Source organism: Cibotium barometz, chromosome 56 (genome assembly GCF_041138505.1).
Source record: "Cibotium barometz isolate CiBa-2024 chromosome 56, ASM4113850v1, whole genome shotgun sequence".
Classification (NCBI taxonomy): domain Eukaryota; kingdom Viridiplantae; phylum Streptophyta; class Polypodiopsida; order Cyatheales; family Cibotiaceae; genus Cibotium; species Cibotium barometz.
This window is the reverse complement of record NC_141101.1, coordinates 37,385,332-37,404,829: the sequence shown is the minus strand read 5'-3', so window position 1 is coordinate 37,404,829 and position 19,498 is coordinate 37,385,332. Positions and strand designations below refer to the sequence as shown.

The 19,498-nt window shown below is 48.2% G+C and overlaps 2 protein-coding genes across 2 annotated transcripts in view; both read left to right on the top strand.

Annotated features, from left to right (window-relative positions):
* Window positions 1-19,498, top strand: part of LOC147607183 (guanine nucleotide-binding protein subunit gamma 1-like) — a 35,774-nt gene that overhangs the window by 67 nt on the left and 16,209 nt on the right. The window contains exon 1 of the mRNA XM_086791187.1: window positions 1-207. This exon is cut by the window's left edge and continues 67 nt beyond it. Coding sequence (XP_086647313.1) covers window positions 40-207 — 168 coding nt within the window. The 5' untranslated portion in view covers window positions 1-39. The remainder of the gene's footprint in view (window positions 208-19,498) is intronic.
* LOC147607184 (uncharacterized) lies at window positions 10,807-11,683 on the top strand. Its single transcript, XM_086791158.1, has 2 exons — window positions 10,807-10,900; window positions 10,996-11,683. Exons 1-2 carry the CDS (start codon window positions 10,856-10,858, stop codon window positions 11,449-11,451), a joined length of 501 nt encoding a protein of 166 aa, XP_086647284.1. The 5' UTR covers window positions 10,807-10,855; the 3' UTR covers window positions 11,452-11,683.

Here is a 19,498-nt window from a genome sequence, read left to right as displayed (position 1 = left end):
AGCACATTCTGAAGCATCCCATCGCTCCTCCAACCAATAATGATGCAGACGCCCAGTCGACCGGCAGCACTGCAGCCTGCTTCCGGCCAACGGGGACGACAGGAGCAGGAGCCCCGGCCCCGCCCACAACAAGTGCCCGACATCCGAGGCAGGCATCGAAAGCGAGCGGAACTCAATCGCCTCAATCAGGAGATTCGACTCCTCGAGGTCTTCCCCGCTATCTTCTGCATCTACAACATTCACCTGTTATGAATGATCATGATGTGCCCCGGTGAATTCAAACCATTGCAAACCAACAGGGTGTCAATATGCATCACCATTTTCTAACGACATAGCATACCTTGTAATATAGATATAATTTGAGCATCTATAAATAGCAACCATTATGTGATTCTAGTAGTAGTTGGAACTATATGATATAATTGCCAACCAGAAGCTTTAATTTTCTTTTTCAGCTTCTCTTAGGCTTTAGAGGGAGGCAATCTGCTGCTTTGCTGTGATGTCAAGTCGCAACTGGCAACGAAGATAGTGTATTGAGGTGCCTGCGGGATCCAATGTAAACTGTCAACTGGCTTGCAAGCCGGATAAATAGTGTTAAATGCTGGAAATTATGGGAAAAATACCAGATAAATAAATATTCTAAGGCTACCAGATGCTATTTCAAGGCTTTTGCAATGATCTATATGCAATGGATGAATGATATGCAATATGCAGAGTGCTTTCTAATGCAAACCCTAAGGTTTCTACTGACTCTACATGCATGAATGAATCTCTTCAAGTGGTTAGGGAACTTGACTGACTGACTGACTTGCTATGGTTGAGGAATGATCTACGTAGCTCGTGCCTGACTTATCCTGGACTAAGGATTACGATGGGGTCACGGCGTACGACAAATATAATCCTAAAAGGTGCTAATACTGTACAATGTTGCACTGATGATGATGAGCCAGCTTGTCACCATGCACTACAGTGTAGAGTGCATGTGACAGAGAAGAACCATCCTTCTTTCTTTGACGAATAGGATCGGTGCTGCAAATGGCAACACATTGGGACGTATGAAGTCGGATTGCAACAGTTCTTGGAGTTGGTGGTCTAACTTCGATTCCATTGTGTTGGAAAGGCAATATGGAAACTTACTTGGAGAATCCAAGTCTGGGAGGAGGTCTATCTTGTGGTCCTCCAGTCTAGATGGGGGGAGCTAGGGAGGGAGATTGTCTCGAAGAAAAATCTTCTGGAACTTTTCATGGAGAGCCTAGTACTTCTCGAAAGCATTGGCCACCGTCTGGGCAGTCTAGATGTATATCATTACACATTATGCGCCTTTCCTGATTTCTCGTTTAGCCTGCAAGTGGCTTATGAGAGGAAAGTTCGGGATTCTTGGTTCACACTTACTGGTCACTGCTGGGGCTTTGGACACATTCCGGCTAATATGAAAAGTATGCCTGTCCCAATCGATATCTGGCTGGAACTTGTGAAATCATTGAATTCCCAAAATTATGTCTGCTCTCTACAAGAGAAGCAGCCATAAAATCTCACGCAAACTCTATGCCCTGAATGACTAACTTAGCACCTTGAGCTTCAAACTTGATGCTCGTCGTCTAAAACCCTCAACTTTCTTGTCCACTGAAGCTAGGACAAAACGGGCTCGCCGACGAGCGGCCTTTTCCGTGACTACATCGTCCGTGCTACCGCTGTTAAGCAAGACAACTCTCTGGCCACCTATGTAGCCAAAGGTCTTGAGGAATTCGTTGCGCTCATACTCCTGGTCTTGCACCCCCTACAACTTATCTTCGAGCTTCCGATTAACGATTGCACCAACTGAAGCACTGGGATCCGAAGAACTATGGACAACTGTTGGGATCTATGTGGGAGCTGGGCCACGGAAGCCGTGGAGGCTAGGGTGGCTGTCTATGGAGTGGTAGTCTTCTCTGGACATTCCCTAGAAGTGTGTCCTTTTGTGTGATAGAAGAAACACCTACTCTTTCTCTTGTATTGAGCTATCTTCTCAGTACTCAATTTCCCACTGGTCTTGCCTGCTTGAGCTTTTTGGTATGGAGTAAGCTTGGGTGCATTGGTCGAGTTCTTGGAGCCAGAGGCTCCCGTGCTCTGTCATGGTGGGGAAGACCCTGTTTGGTTCTGGCCTTTTTCCCCCGAGGTGGTTGCTTTGGGAGTGGCAGGCTGGGAAGTCTGTCAGAATATGCAGCGGAAATGATAACCAAACTTGGGTAGTCAAGAGCAAGTAGACTGCAGAAAATAAATAGCACAAGAAACACAGAGAGATAGGTGTGTAAACTCTTCTCTATACACAAGATCCCGGAAAAACTGAATGAGAAAGTGGTGGGGGCTGAGGGGCTATATATACATCTCATAGAGGGCAGTCGGCCAGCAGCAAGAGTGCCCACGACTGGAGAAAATAATCCCACGACTGAATAAGTGCAGTCGGCCAGCATACTGATGCCCACGACTGATGAAAACCAGTCGGCCAGCAGCCTTGAAGCCCACGACCGATGAAGATCCAGTCGGCCAGCAATGGGGTGCTCCTGGCATCATCTGGCAGCCCCCCCACCACTAGGAAAAATGGAAAAAAATAGGGAAAAAATTACGGGGAGTGTGGAAAAATGATATACGAGCGGGCACACCCACAACAGAGGCCCTGGTGTATACAAATAGACAGGAGATGACTTCTAACACCCCCTCTCAGCTCCTGGCTGTGAAACCAACCCAAGGGAGCTGGAGTGCCGCCTGAGCGTAGCCCGAGGTAGAGACTTCGTGAAGAGGTCCGTCGCATTGTCCTCCGTCGAACAATAAAGTAGCAAGATGTCGCCAGCCAAGATCTTCTCACGTACAAAGTGATACTGTATGTCTATATGCTTGGTCCGGGCATGGTAAACCGGGTTCCGAGCAATAGCTATACAACTCTGGTTATCGCACTGGATGACTGTGGGCTCCCTCTGTGGAAACCCAATCTCACCTAGCAGCCTCCGCAGCCATACAACCTCACAAGCAGCACCACAAGCAGCCCGATACTCCAATCTCACCTAGCAGCCTCCGCAGCCATACAACCTCACAAGCAGCACCACAAGCAGCCCGATACTCTGCCTCTGTCGAAGAAAGGGCAATAGTTGGTTGCCTCTTGCTGCTCCAAGAAACTGCTCCTGAGCCGAGGGTAAAAGTGTATCCTGAAGTAGAACTCCTCGTATCTGGATCTCCTCCCCAATCTGAGTCACTCCAACCTTGGAGCTTGACTCCATTCCCTCCTGTGTAAAAGAGTCCCAGATCCTTCGTACTCTGCAGATACCGCAAGATCCGCAATCCTGCGTCCCAATGAGACTTCAATGGCGTCTGCATAAAAGAGCTCAACAGCCCCACGGAGAAGCTCAAGTCCAATCTGGTGTTCAGCAACCAGATCAATGAACCAACCAACTTCCGGTACTGCGAGGCATCAACTGGCTCACAAGGATCTGTAACGGTTAACTTTGTGTTCGGGTCCATCAGCGAAGTAATAGGCTTGCAGTTCTCCATCCCAAAGGCCTCAAGCAACTCATGAACATACCGCTGCTGAGAGACGAAAAACCCCCTCTGGGTCTGCCAGATCTCCAATCCCAAGAAGAAGTGGAGTAAGCCTAAGTCGGTCATCTTAAACTCCTTTGACAAGGCAGCCTTCGTCACTCCAATGTGCTCCACATGACCGCCGGTGAGAATGAGATCATCCACATAAAGGATGATAAGTGTGACCATGCCACGTTCCCGAAAGAGATACAGGTTCGGATCTGCAACCGATCTCTGAAATCCAGTCCGAATAAAGAAGGAATCAATCTTCTGATTCCAAGCCCTGGGAGCCTGCCTAAAACCATACAAGGCCTTACGTAACCTGTAAACCATCCCTTCCGATCCTGGAACAATAAAGCCTGGAGGTTGCTCAACGTACACCTCCTCCTGCAGGTCACCATTAAGGAACGCAGATTTTACATCCATCTGGTACACGGGCCACCTCTGAGAAGAAGCAAGGCCAAGAACGGTCCGAATCGTGGTCATCCGCGCTGTCGGTGCAAAGGTATCCTTGTAGTCGATGCCTGGCCGCTGAGCATAACCTTTAGCCACAAGCCTGGCTTTGTGTTTGTCCACCGACCCATCAGACGTGTACTTGGTCTTAAAGACCCATTTGACACCAATGACTGACCGCTTCGACGGCCTCGGTACCAACTCCCAAGTGTTCTTCTTCTCGATGGCATCAAGTTCCACCTGCATGGCTTTCCTCCAAGTATCCTGTGAAAGGGCTTCCTTTACGGAAGTGGGCTCTTTGTCCCGTATGATACGAGACATCAAAGCATAGTTCACCTGAAGAAGCTCCGTCGTGTTGCTTTTATCTCGGACTCGATGTGATCTTCGAGGGCCGTCCTCTGTGTTCCACTCGGAGGGTAGCTCCGTGACACCCGACTCCCGGAGGGTGTCTAACAACCACCTAGGTACTCGAACAGATCGTGGAGCCTCCTGTGGTTGCGGGGGCTCAACTCCAGCTGCGGGCTCAACCTCCTGTGATGATTGAGGTGGATCAACTGGAGTGATAGAATGGGAATCATCATCAGACTCCTTTGGATCTCCAAGAAGTGGCGACTCCTCGACAGTGGATGCTGGAACATGCTCGTCAAAGACCACATCCCGACTGACAACAATCTCGTTCCTCTCTGGATCATACAACTTGTATCCCTTGGAAAGAGAGTTATACCCCACAAATACCAGCTTGCGGGACTTGGAGTCAAGCTTCCCCCTCTGCTTCTTCGGAATATGTACATACGCGTCACTCCCAAAGACACGGAAGTGCGCGACATCGGGTTTCCTGCCAAAATATGCCTCAAATGGAGTCATATGGGGTACAGAAATCGTCGGAGAGCGGTTAATGGTATGGACAGCCGTTGCCACAACCTCACCCCAAAGTGGACGAGGAAGATCACGATGCTCCAGCATGGTCCTCGCCATCTCCACCACAATCCTGTTCTTACGTTCAACAACTCCATTCTCCGAAGGCGATCCGGTATTGGCCAATTCCCTCTTGATGCCATGATCCGCACAAAACCAGAAAAATACAGTCGAGCAGAATTCACCTCCTTTGTCAGCCCTGAGAGTCTTGACCTGAAATCCAGACTCTTTCTCCACCATCACGTGCCAATCCTTGAACCGAGCAAAAGCCTGGTCCTTCTGGGAAAGAAAGTAGACCCACGTGAATCTGGTACAATCATCAAGCAGCAGCATGAAGTAGAGAGATCCTCCCAAGGATGGTATCTGCTGTGGTCCACACAAGTCAGTGTGAATCAACTCCAATGGTTTCGAAGCCCGCCTAGAAGCCTTTCGGAAAGGATTCCCTGAGCTGCTTACCACGTATGCAAGAACTGCAACGTCCTTGCCTATTACCAACATCTGGCAAGCCAACCACCATCTGGTCCCGGAAGGCGCGCCGCAAAGCATCCACATTTAAGTGGCCAAAACGAAAGTGCCACAAATCTCCGACCTGAGAGCCTGTCAATGAGGAGAGTGCAGAGAGCTTGTAGATGCCATTCTCCACACCACCTTCCCAAACAACTTTACCTGTCTCACGGTCCCTTAGAGCAACTGAATGCTCCTCAAATTCCACCCGAAAGCCAGTCTGGCATACCTCATGCACTGACAGAAGATGAAAACCCAAAGCAGGGACATAAAGAACACGGGAAGCATGCTTGCCCCCCTTGCCGTCGGGAATAATCTCCATCCGGCCCTCACTATGTATCGGAATAGTGGAGTTATCGCCAATAAAGATACGACCTGACTGCCGTTTTAGATCCAGAAAGAAGTCACGGGATGGAGTCATGTGCCTGGAAGCACCACTGTCGAGAATCCATTCCCGGGTATCCTTCGCGGTGAAGCCAACTGCCTCCTCGCTCGAAGATGATGAAGCATCGGAGTCCACCATCTCCAAGTGCACAAATGCCGGAGTCTTTGCAGCTGAGGCTGAGGAATCAGCACTCTTCCCTGTCCGCTTAGGGCACTTCCTCCAGTAGTGGCCTTTCTCGCCACAATCATTACAAGATCTTTTGGCCTTCAGCTTCTCTCGTTCTGGATCAGGCTTCTTCTCAGAAGACTTCTCCGGTGAAGCCTTCCCTTTGCCCTTGTTGGTATTACGGCCTTTCGACCGTTGGCCAGTTAAGGCCTCCGAACCTCTGCCGTGAGGATGGTTCGTGAAACGTTCCTCCTGGTCCAAGACCATTGGCACAAGCTCCTCCCAAGTAATGGTGCTGAGCCTGCCACTCGTGATCAACGATTAATAGAAAGCAGAATACTGACCAGGCAAGTGGGAAAGTAACGTGATGGCCATATCTTCGGATGATATCTCTTTCCCAGCTTGAAGGACTTCCTGCTGAAGGGCCTGCAGCTTGTTAATGTGTTCCCGCATCGTCGAAGACTTTGCAAGGTTCATAACCCGCATCTGCACTTCCAAGGATATCCGTTTCATGGGTGACACCCTGTTATACAAAGAAGCCAAGTGCTCCCATATGCCTCTCGCCAGCGTCATGTGCTTCACATGGTTGATCACTTGTGGTGTGCAATTGAGGAAAATAAACGACCGGACCCTGGCGTTGACACAATCCCACATGTGTGCCTGTGCCTCTCGGTCCTTCCTCGTCGATAATAACTCCCCTTCCTCAGCTTCCGGCCGTGGCACCCCTATGATAATAAAATCAACAAGGTCATATGACTCCAGAACTGACTCCATCATGACCTTCCAGATGCCGTAATTGGACCCGTCCAATTGACGATCCACTGGGAACGTGGGGAGAGTCGGAATCTTCACGTGCTTCTCAGCCATCTCTAATAAATCTGCCATCGCGGAGAGTAACCTGAAAGGGTGGGTGGGTGGGGAAAAAAAAATCTGAAAATCTGCAAGTGGCTGTCCAGCACCTTTGCCCGCCTTCCTCTTGCACCTTCTCTTCCCATTCAGCCCGAAACAGTCCACCAATCAGCAACCTGTTGCTCCCCCTCTTGCTCAGAAAAACGCCCAAGATCTCCTAGAGCCTAGGGCTCTGATACCATGTCAGAATATGCAGCGGAAATGATAACCAAACTTGGGTAGTCAAGAGCAAGTAGACTGCAGAAAATAAACAGCACAAGAAACACAGAGAGATAGGTGTGTAAACTCTTCTCTATACACAAGATCCCGGAAAAACTGAATGAGAAAGTGGTGGGGGCTGAGGGGCTATATATACATCTCATAGAGGGCAGTCGGCCAGCAGCAAGAGTGCCCACGACTGGAGAAAATAATCCCACGACTGAATAAGTGCAGTCGGCCAGCATACTGATGCCCACGACTGATGAAAACCAGTCGGCCAGCAGCCCTGAAGCCCACGACTAATGAAGATCCAGTCGGCCAGCAATGGGGTGCTCCTGGCATCATCTGGCAGCCCTCCCACCACTAGGAAAAATGGGAAAAAATAGGGAAAAAATACGGGGAGTGGAAAAATGATATACGGGCGGGCACACCCACAATAGAGGCCCTGGTGTATACAAATAGACAGGAGATGACTTCTAACAAAGTCTTGGGCTTTCTGCCATTGTGCTTCATTTCAGCACTCTGCACAAGCGAGAGTGCATCTTCGAAGGTGGTTAGCTTAAACATACGCACCTCCTACTGGATTTGCGTGCCAAGGCCATAAAGGAATTGCTCTTTCTTGTCCTTGTTAGATAAGCCCAATTCCAAACATAAGTTCAAAATTTTATTGGCAAATTGAAGGACTGGTGCGTTGGTTGCGTGTTTTGACGCACCTCCTTGAACTCATCTTTGAGTCGCTCAATGTAATGGGGCGGTAGAAACTGCCGCTTAAGGTCGAGGACAAATTCGTCCCAAACATAAGTTGCCATACCTAATCTGGTGTGGGCATGAGCCCACTGGGTCCACCAAGGAATGGTCTCACCTTCCAAATACCACTATGTCAGTATCATTTTTTCTAAATGCGGCAAAATAAGCGTCAAATTGATGCAACTAGGAATAAAGAGTTGTGGGGTCGAGTTTAACATTACACTCATTTTCTCAAAAAAATGACTCAAGGAAGTCGCTGGTGTCATTCTTGTGTCCAAAGCCGCAAGGTATCTTTCGTGTTCTACGTGTTGGTGTCTTCTTGTGTAGCAGCACTGGAGGTTGTCGCACAGTCTTCCATCATTCGAATCTCCATTGCTCGCTTGTGCAACTGGAGCGTAGAACTCAACTGCGGTCGTAACCCTTCAAAAGGGTCATTTGGTAGAGGATCTGTTGTCAGGATCTAGGAAACGGAAGGAGAGGGAGGAGGAGACAGAGAAAAAGGGGCTGGAAAACGGGTATGCTCTTCTAGGGCCAAGATCTGTGCCTTTTGCTCTTCCAATTTGGTGCTCTGTTCTGTGAGTGCTCACATCATCTACTGGAATATATCGTGCACACTCATGTCTGGTGTCCTCGAAGGACTGCTTGGTGCACTTAGTTTCGAAGTTCGTCGTTCTCTCTTCGTCGTAGCTCGCTATAGCAAGAAAATGCACTTTCTTTCCAGAGCACAATTTGACCATCCACTATGCGTGTAGGAGACTTTTGGAGGCTAAAAACCAATTCTCCTTCGAGGGACAGGAGTCACACCGAAAGGGTGTGGTGCATTGGAGTCTAGAAACCAACCACAACCGCGAGAATTTTTTTTTTCTTTCACACTTGAAGAAGGCTCTGATACCAATGTAACATGTGGAAGCTTCGTGGAAGAATTTGTAACTTCAAGCAATCATTCATGACGATTATAACACACAATACTGAAGTAGATGTGCAGAAAATAGAGAGAGGAGCTCACAATGTTGGGTCCCAAATACCTTCTTTAGGGCCCCCACCACGAATGGTGTATTTGCTTTATTAGAATGCTGTAAATATGAAAATAAAGATGTAACACGCGGAAGCTTTGTGGTCGAATCGGTAACTTCAATGCTCGGAATTCAGCAATCTTTCACGACAAACATAACACACAAAACTGAAGTAGATGTGCAAAAAATAGAGAGAGAGAGAGAGAGAGAGAGAGAGAGAGAGAGAGAGAGAGAGAAGACACAATATTGGGTCCCAAACACCCTCTGTAGGGCCCCCACCACGAATGGTGTATTTGCTTTATTAGAATGATGAAAATCTGAAAATAAAGACTGAAATCTTGACCTGCAATGTTCACCTTGGTAGGAGCACTCCCTTGGCTCTTGGAACACGTCCACCCGTTGTGAAAATATGAGATGAATGACTGAATTCCAGCATTGGGTTTATATACCTCCTACTGCATCCAGTCGGCCAGTTCTACATGGAGCAAATCCTCACGACTTGCTAAAAAGACATTAAATGCTGATAATTCTAGTGTTTTTCACATCATACAAGGCCTGGCCACCCCAAGCAAGGCGGCTGGATGCTGGGCAGCTTGTGTGGGCTGTCCCGCACCTGGCCGACAGGTAACAAAGGGCATGGTGCCCTGTCGGTTGCCTTGCGAGAGGCTCTAGGGCTGGCCGACAGCCCTTCCAGCCCAAGCTATGGCTGGTGGGTAGAGCTTGTCACTTCTGAAGGGATTGGACCTGCATACGTTTTTAGCGAGCTGACAAGGAACACATCATGCATAGTCTAGCTCGGAGGTAGCTTCATGCATAGTCCAGCTCGGAGCTTGTCACTTCTGAAGGGATTGGACCTGCATATGTTTTTAGCGAGCTGACAAGGAACACATCATGCATAGTCCAGCTTGGAGGTAGCTTCAACTTCATTGAAGCCTCATTAATCTTTCTTTGGATGGGAAAAGGTCTGAAGCTCTTGAATGATAGCTTTGGGCATCGCTTGCCCACCTGTTTCAATCTTTGCTTCATGATCCGAAGATAAAGCCAATCTCCTTCCGAGAACTTCATATCCCTTCGGTCTTTGTTGGCTTGTCGAGTGTAGGCATCCTGTGCTTTAGCGAACATGTCTTTCACTGATCCCAAAATCTCCTAGTAAGACTCTGTCATTCTGTTCGCTTCAGGTACTATAGACGAGGTTCTGGTCAATAGCGATTGGAATGGTCTTCCAAACGTTGCTTTATATGGAGTCTTGCCAATAGTTGAAGAAAAGAAATCATTCAAAACAGCTTGAACTAAATGCAAATACGATTCCCACTTACCTTGCTGATCGTGGACATAACACTTTAGCACATCAAAGGCCAATTGGTTGTAGATTTCTGTCTAGCCATCAGTCTATGGGTGAAATACACTGGAACAATTCAATTTAGTACCAAAGTTATCAAACAATGCCCTCAAAAAATGACCAAGGTTGCATCCGTACGTACGTACGGATCGATCCGTACCGTACGGAACGTACTGTACGGATCCGTACGCGTACGGATCCATCCGTACGTTTATTTTTTTAAAAAAACCCCTTTTTGACCTTCGCCGTGCGATTTTGGCCTTGTTTTGGATTTTCGCCTGTTTCGCCCAGCCGCCAGCGCTCTGTTTCGCTCCGTCTCTGCACACTGTGCACAGGTAAGTCACACGCTCTCTCGCTCATGAGTCATGGCCTTGGTCCCTCATGATGCATCTCGTACTGTACTCTCTCTCTCTCTCTCTCTCTCTCTCTCTCTCTCTCTCTCTCTCTGTGCCAATGTACTACTGTCTACATGATTAATCTCGTCTCTCTCTCACTCCCTCCCGAGTCCGGGGTCCCTCTCCCTCTCTCTCTCTCTCTCTCTCTCTCTCTCTCTCTCTTTCCTCCTTTGGAGTATGCTCTACGCTCTCCCTCTCTCTCTCTCTCTCTTTCTTCCTTTGGAGTATCCGCAATCGACTTAGTACCGCTCAGCTGGAGCGATTAGTGTATTGCCGAGCTAACATGAAGCTCGTGCGAGATTATCATGCTTTGGGGGCACCCAAGCAGGTATATTTAAGTTTTAACTGTCGTACGTCTTTTGACACATTTCAATATAAGTCATTTCTTGTGGTTCTGACTTGTCGGATTTTGCTTTTCCACAGGCAGATCCGACCCATGTGAAGATGGTGCCAACCTCTACTGAGGGCGACGTGGAGCAGCGTGTCAGAGACGAGCAGGCAGATATTATACGACTCCTTCATAGAGAGTTGGAGAGCATCGATCGTCGTGTCACAAGGTCACGCGCACGGGCTTTGGCGATACCTTTGCGTGAGGAGGCTGCAGATTCAGAGAGCGCTAGACGGAGGAGCATTCGTCGGGGGAAGCTGCCTGTTCGTACGCAGCGGACTCGGGCGAATGAGGCTGTCACTCTCATTCATACTCAGAGTGAGCCAGGAGATGATGATGTAGCACATGGATCTCATGATACATCTTTCACATCATCACATGTGCCCGTGATGGCAGAGCCTGAGTATGACGACGAGGGCAATGTCTTGACAGATGGGGACTTGCTCTCTTCTGGTGCATCGTCATCATCATCATCTGATGAGGAGTTTTGACTCTTAGATCATGTTTCATTGTGGAGTCTAGACTCTGGACTAGCCCTTATGGGCCTTTTGAGGACATTTCTATGATGTAGTGTTGCAGCTTGCTATGTAGTATGTGCATTGTATTCAGTTTGTTTTGAATCTTGATGCATTTGCAGCCTTTTGACATGGATGAGAGTCGAGACTTTTGTTGTGTGCACTCTGAACACTGATTCATCAGTTTATATAGAGCTAACTTCTAAGAGTGGTGATTGGTGATTGAAGATTGATCTCTGTCATCTGATTGAAAAATGGTTTTGGTATCTGATGTTTGATTTCTGAAGTAACAAGTTTTACCTTATGCGGCAAGGGTTTTGTGATTACTAATCAAATGCGTATTAGCAAAGACCTTATTAGATTGTCTTGTAGGTCTCTCTCACAATTTAAAATGTATTTGGATCTTTTTATGTTTATTTTGATATGAAATGCCATATAGATTGATATTTTTTACAATGGTACGTATTTTTACGTACACAAAAATTTTATCTGTACGGAACAACGTACAAATACGTACCGTACATTACGTACAGTACGTACACATCAACCTTGAAAATGACTGGTAAACTTGGCATCTCGATCTGACACTAGGGGTCCCGCCAATCGGGTACCAATACTAAATGAACAAATGGGCAACATCCTCGGCGGTCACATTGGCCTTGCAAGGGATAAGCATAACAAATTTGCGAAATCTATCAACAATAGTCAAGCACTGAGTATTACGCTTACTCGGACTGGGAGGCAAATTTGTGACAAAATCCATGGATATATCTTGGAAAGGTCCTTCGGGAATCGGTAAAGGCTATAGAACTCTATCTTCTTGCCATGAGGAGCTTTCACCTTTTGACAAATGTCACACTGTAGCACATGTGCAAACACATCTCGCCTCATTCTTGGCCAATAATAGTGCCGTTCTAACTTCTCCAGCATCGAATTCATGTCCCGATGACCACCAGTGATGGCGTCATGGGCATCATGGAGAAGAGCCGTCCTGAACGACTTCATGACACAAAGTCGGCCTTTGTAGAAAAGCTTTGTAGAAAAGCCAACCATCGCATATCAAAAAGTGGCATGGTCTTGTGGCATCCAATGCCTGTTTCCACTATCCAATGCCTGTTTCCACTATGTACCGAATTCCTCAGAATCCGTATACATGTGCTTCATGTCATCTAGTCCCGTACCAGCGAGGTGGTCTGAATCAAAGTCACTTGTCCCTTCCTGCTCAAAGCATCGGCCACTGGCCACTGGGTTGGCCTTTCGTGGAAGGTACTCGATCATACCACCAAATTGCTGGAAGATCTGGCTCCAGTGCTGCTGGCGGTCACTCCACTGTGCACTTGGCATTGTCTGAATCTAGCGCAATGCCTGATGGTCAGTGCAAATCTCAAATTCACGGCCATATAGGAAATGTTTCCAATGTTTCAAGGCCTGAATGACTGCTAGGAGTTCTTGATCGTAGACCGAATAATTTTTTTCTGCACGCAGTAACTTACGAGGCATGTAAGCTACTGGATGGCTATTTTGTTCTAAAACACCTCCAATTGTGATATTACTCGCATCGGTGATCACTTGGAACTGCTCATCTCACGAGGCAAGCTCTAGACAAGGCGCTTCTGGCAAAGCCACCTTGAGGTTCTTGAATGCCTCCACAACGCTTGTGGAGTCATTCGAATCCGCTGCTGTCTAGTCTTGACACCCTTTAGCAGATCGGTGAGATCGACCGAGAGGTCAGAAAACTTGTCTATGTGGGTGGAGTATGCTTGGCATATACCCACAAAGGATCTGATGTCAAATGCAGTATGTGGTACTTCCCAATTGACAATCTCGGCCACCTTGGCCGGATCAAGTTGGATGCCCTCAGCACTGATGTCCAAGGTAGTGTTCTCGAACAAATAAAATTAGCTGACTTCTTCTCATTGACGTAAAGCTCGTTGCTTTCCAGCAACTTCACGACTTTCTTCACATCAATGACGTGTTGCTCAACAGTAGTTGAGAATACCAATATGTCGTCCAAAAACATGAACACACTTTCCTATTAAGTCCCTGAACACACGCATCATCATGCGGTTGAATGTGGCTGGGGTGTTCGTCAAGCCAAAAGACATGACCACAAATTCATAGTGAGCCTGTTCTGTACAGGAGGCTATCTTGGGCACATCCCCTTCAACAATCCTCACTTGGTGGTACCCACTCTTCAAGTCGGGTTTTGAGAACACCTTGGCTCCATTCAGCATCTCGAGAATATAGTCTATTCGAGGCATCGGGAACTTACACTTGATAGTCAGCTTCTTGAGTGCATGATAATCGACACAAAATCGAAAAGAACCATCCTTCTTCCCGACGAATAGGATCGGTGCTGCAAATGGCGACACATTGGGATATCTGAAGCCGGATTGCAACAGTTCTTGAAGTTGGTGGTCCAATTTCGATTCCATTGCCTTGGACAAGCGGTATGGAAATTTGCTTGGGGAATCTAAGCTTGGAGCTCTATCTTGTGGTCCTCCGGTCTAGACGAGGGGAGCTGGGGAGGGGGATTGTCTCGAAGAAAAATCTTCTGGAACTTTTCATGGAGAGCTTGGTACTTGTCGGAAGCATTGGCCACCGTCTGAGCAGTCTAGATGTATATCATCACACATTGTGCGCCTTTCTTGATTTCTCTTTTAGCCTGTAAATGGCTTATGAGAGGAAAGTTTGGGATTGCTGGCGCACACTTAATGGTCACTGGGGCTTTAGACACATTCCGATTGATCACGAAAGTGTGCTTGTTCCACTTGATATCTGGCTGGAACTTGTGAAACCATTGAATGCCCAAAATTATGTCTGCTTCTACAATAGGGGCAACCATAAAATCACGCACAAACTCTACGCCTTGAATGACTAACTTCGCACTCTGAGCTTCAAACTTGATGCTTGTCGTCATGCCTCTGCTAAATCCCTCAACTTTCTTGTCAACCGAAACCAAGACGAAATGGGCTCACCGAGCGGCCGGTTCCGTGACCGCATCCTCCGTGCTGCTGTCAAACAAGACGACTCCTCTCTGGCCACCTATGTAGCCAAAGGTCTTGAGCAATTCGTTGCGCTCATACTCCTGGTCATGGGCGCTCTTTTGCTTATCTTCGAGCTCTCGGCTAACGATTGCACCAACCGAAGCACTGGGATCCAAAGAACTAGGGACTGCCGCTGGGGTGTGTGTGGAATCTAGGCTCATGATTGAAGCCGTGGAAGCTGGGGTGGTTGTTTGTGGAGTGGTAGTCTTCTTAGGGCACTCCCTAGAAGTGTGTCCTTTTGTATGACAAAAGAAACACTTACCCTCCTCCTTGTACTGAGCTGTCTTCTCAGTACTCAATTTACCACAGGTCTTACCTGCTTGAGCTTTCTGGTCTGGAGTAAGTTGGGCGCATTGGTTGAGTTCTTGGAGCCAGAGGCTCCTGTGCTCTGTCTTGGGGAAGACCTCGTCTGGTTCTGGCCTTTTCTCCCCCCCCCCCCCCCCCCCCCGGTAGTTGCCTTGGGAGTTGTAGGCTGGGAAGTCTTGGGCTTTCCGCCATTATGCTTCATTTCGGCGCTCCGCAAGCAAGAGTGCGTCTTCGAAGGTGGCTGGCCTAAACATGCGCACCTCCCACTGGATTTGCGTGTCAAGGCTATAAAGGAATTTTCCTTTCTTGTCCTTGTCAGATAAGCCCAACTACAAGCATAAGTTGGAAATCTTATTGGCAAACTAAGGGACTGGTTGCGCGTTTTGACGCGCTTCCCTAAACTCGTCTTTGAGTCGCTCAAGGTAACGGGGCGGTAGAAACCGCCGATTAAGGTCGAGGATAAACTCGTCCTAAACATAAGCTGCCACACCTAATCTGGTGTAGGCATGAGCCCACTGGGTCCACCGAGGAATGGCCTCACCTTCCAAGTACCAACTAACAAAAATCACCCTGTCAGTATCACTTTCTAATTGCAGAGCAAAGTAAGCTTCAAACTGATGCAACCAGGAATACAGAGTTTTGGGGTCGAGTTTACCATTATACTACTTACTGAAGTTCATTTTCTCGGAAAAATGACTTGAGGAAGCTACTGGTGTCATTCTTGTGTCCAAAGCCGCAAGGTATCTTTCGTGTTCCACGCGTCGCTTGGCGTCGTCTTGTGCAGCAGCACGGGCTACTGCCACATGGTCTTCCATCTGTCGAATCTCCAATGCATGCATTTACAACTCGAGCATAGAACTCGGTTGCGGTCGTGACCCTTCAAAAGGGTCATTTTGTAGAGGATCTAGAATCTGGGAAACAGAAGGAGAGGGAGGAGGAGACAGAAAAAGAGGAGCTGGAGAACGGGTGCGCTCTTCAAGGCCAAGATCTGCACCTTCTGCTCTTCCAATTTGGTACCTTGTTCTGCGATTGCTCGCATCATCTGTTGGAACATCTCCGGTACACTCATGCCTGATGCCATAGATGGACTGCCTGGTGCACTTTGGTCCCAAGGTTGTCGTTCTCTCTCTTTGTTGTAGCTCGCCATAGCAAGAAAATGCACTTCCTTTCCGGAGCGCAATCTGACCATCCACTGTGTGTGGGAGACTTCTAGAGGCTGAAAACCAACCATCCTTTGAGGGACAGGAGTCACACCGAAAGGGGGTGGTCCACGAGAGTCTAGAAATCAACCACACAAGGGAGAATCTTTTTTCTTGGTTTTTTTGGCTGAATCTTCACACTTGAAGAAGGCTCCGGTACCAATGTAACACGCGGAAGCTTCGTGGTTGAATCGGTACCTTCAATGCTTAGAATTCCGCAATCTTTCACGATGAACATAATGCACAAAACTGAAGTAGATGTGCAGAAAATAGAGAGAGAAAGAAAGAAAGAAAGAAAGCTGTATTAACGTCTACTAGAGGCCGAACTCGACCTATGAGACAAATCAATGTACAACTATCAATGTCTTCTGGATGTCCAGAAAAAAAAAGGACAAAATGAACATGAAATAAACTATGAAAGTACTGAGCTAGTGGGGGGGTGTGATGGATGGAGCACTACTGCTAGAGGCTCAGTATGCAACCTATATGCGTAGGGTATACAAGAATGCAATGCAGATATGTATAGCTCCAACTAGTACCATAATGGGGGTGTAATATGTGATACATAGGCGATGGCGAGGCAAAAATACCTCGGAGCATGATCTCCGGGTGTGAGTGTAAGTGGGCTAGCTGCTCCTGGATATGGTGCTGATGTCGAGCCCGTAGCTCTGTGATCTCCCTCTGATGTAGTCTGGGAGTCTGGTAGCCTGATGCTCTCGGTCTCCGTCTGGCTCGGAGGTCCGCAACGTGTTGAAGTGTAACCCCCTCCTGTGTCAGGATAGGCATTGGGATAGATCTTTGGAAGAAATCAGTGAGCTGGAGCTGTCGCCCACCTCTCCCTGTGGTATGAGTCCATAGGAGTCTCTCTGTGGTATGAGAGAGAGAGAGAGGGAGGGAGGGAGGACACAGTGTTGGGTCCCAATTACCCTCTGTAGGCTCCCCACTATGAATGGTGTATTTGCTTTATTAGAACGATGAAAATCTGAAAATAAAGACTGAAATCTTGAGTTGCAATGGTCACCTTGGTAGGAGCACTCCCCTGGCTGTCCTGGCCCTTGGAACATGTCCACCCGTTGTGAAAATATAAGATGAATGACTGAATTCCAGCAATGGGTTTATATACCCCCTATTGCATCCAGTCAGCCAGTTCTATATGCAACAAATCCTCACGACTTGCTAAAAAGACATTAAATGCTAATAATTCTAGTGTTTTCACACTATGCAAGGCCTGGCCACCCCAAGCAAGGCGGCTGGATGCTGGGCAGCCTGTGTGGGCTGTCCCACACCTGTCCGACAGGCAGCAAAGGGCTTGGTGCCCTGTCACTCCCTGGTCAGAGGCTCTAGGGCTGGCCGACAGCCCTGCTGGTGGGCACAGCCTGGGCCCTCCTGGCCCCCTTGGCATTGGTTCTGTACCTTCCCCATGCCCAATGCAACAGTTCTAAACTCTGATCTGGGGTAGCCCTAAAGGCTGGCCCCTTCTTTACACATGCCTACAGAGGTCTGGCATCCGGTTGCAAACCAGATACGCAAAACATCTGACATCATTCGAGAGGGAGACTCGCAACACGGACCTCATGTGGTGCAGAACAATGCACACTTGACCTCGGACGCATAGAGTGGAACCCTGTTCGACACATCCCGGACTGGGCTCACATGGGACCAGTTTTCCACTCCAGGTCCTGCACCTTCTTGTTCAAATATGTCCATGTGGCATCCAAGTGCGGGATGCACGTGACAAAAGTCCCCACTATGAATTGGAGCTTTCCCCTTGGTTGTCCTGGCCCTTGAAATGCACGACCACTTTGTGAATATGAGATCCTATAACTGAATTCCACTTTGGGTATTTATACCCTCTACTACTGCTGGTTGGCTGCCCCATACAGGAGTCTTCCTGCTGATTATCTCACGACCAGGTCACAAAGCATTAAATGCTGCTTTTTTTTTTGCCATTTTTTCACACTGTATTTAATGTCTGGCCAGTATGCGCTTTGGTTGGACTGGTGGGCAGTCCTTCGCAACCTGTGTGGGCTGCCCCCACACCTGGCCGACTGGCTGGGCAGGGCCCAGGGCCCTGTCGGCTGCTTGGCCAGGGCCCCTAGGGCTGGCCAACAGCCTGCCCAGTCCATACTAGGGCTGCTGGACACAGCTTGGGGCCCTCCTGGCCCCTTGGGGTGGCTATAAGCTGCCCCATGTCCGCTACAGGAGCCTTAAGCTCCCGTTTCGGGTAGCCTTTTGGGTTGGATCGCTATTCTACAGGCAATCCTACATGCTTCTACAAATGTCCGGTGTCCGGTCACAAACCAAATACATAGACCATCTGACATCTTTCCAGAGGGAGACTCACAGTATGGATTGGCATTGCTTCATGTGCAGGACAATGCACACCTGACCTCGAACGTGCAGAGTGGAACTTGGCTGACTCGTCTTGGACTGGGCTCACATGGGACCAGTTTCCACTCCAGGTCCTAGTTTCCACTCCAGGTCCTGCACCTTCTTGTTCAAATATGTCTACGTGGCATCCAAGTGCGGGATGCACGTGACACATTCATAACTTATTCAATACTTTTCAGTTTCTAGCTCAACTGTTGGATCTCTCTTGGCTGTCTACTCTCTCTTGTGTGATCTCTATTTGCTTCCGCTTCATATTCACATATTCTCACATGGTATCAGAGATCTTGTGCTTCCATAGATCAGCAAGAAGAGTTTTCAGCCTACGTTTTTCTCCTTTGCTCCCTCGGTGGCTGCGTTTTGGATATTTACTTCGAGCACGAATCAGCGTTTTTTTGCATCGATTCGGGGCTGTTTTTTGCCTCCTAGACAGCACTTCTTTGCTGCGTTTCTCCTACAGTATTACCTTGCTGCATTTTTTATTACCAGCCCTCCCTCTCCTCCCTTGATTTTGTATTCTGCCCTACTCCGGACTAGTGGTAGCACTGTGCACTTGCTCCATTAGCCTCTCCCTCTCTTCATCGTGCATTGGGTTGGCTCCCGTCTTCACCCGTGTGCCTTGATCTCCAGCAAGAGTACAGTTCTACATCTTTCTTTCACCTCACCTAGCGTCTAGGGAGAAGTGGGCAACCCCCGGGTACCTGCCTTTCTGTTGTAAATTCAAGAGGAGGATTCCATGGCTTCTACACCGACTGTTATCTCTTCATCCATTCCTCAACTTCCCAAGGAGTTCATCGTAGATGGAACCAATTATCTTGATTGGGCACTACAGATGAAGACTCTCCTTCGGTACCATTGGCTATGGAGTATTGTTTCTGGTACTGATGCCTCTCCCGATGCAACTTCTCCTCAAGCTGCAATTGATGCCTGGACTGACAAAGATGCAAGGGCTCATGCCTTTATCTTCCTCAACATAAAACCCTCTATTGCTCGTCAATTTGATGACAATGATGAGAAACATCAGAAGTAGTTGGTCTCTTTGGGGAGGAAAGCTACCGACGAGGGCTTTGTCAATCGTCTCCT

Bases quoted from the DNA above. Each gene is read 5' to 3' on its own strand.
- LOC147607184 (XM_086791158.1), top strand. From the start codon at position 10,856: ATGAAGCTCGTGCGAGATTATCATGCTTTGGGGGCACCCAAGCAG. The intron at 10,901-10,995 runs GTATATTTAAGT...GCTTTTCCACAG, and splicing joins CTTTGGGGGCACCCAAGCAG to GCAGATCCGACCCATGTGAA.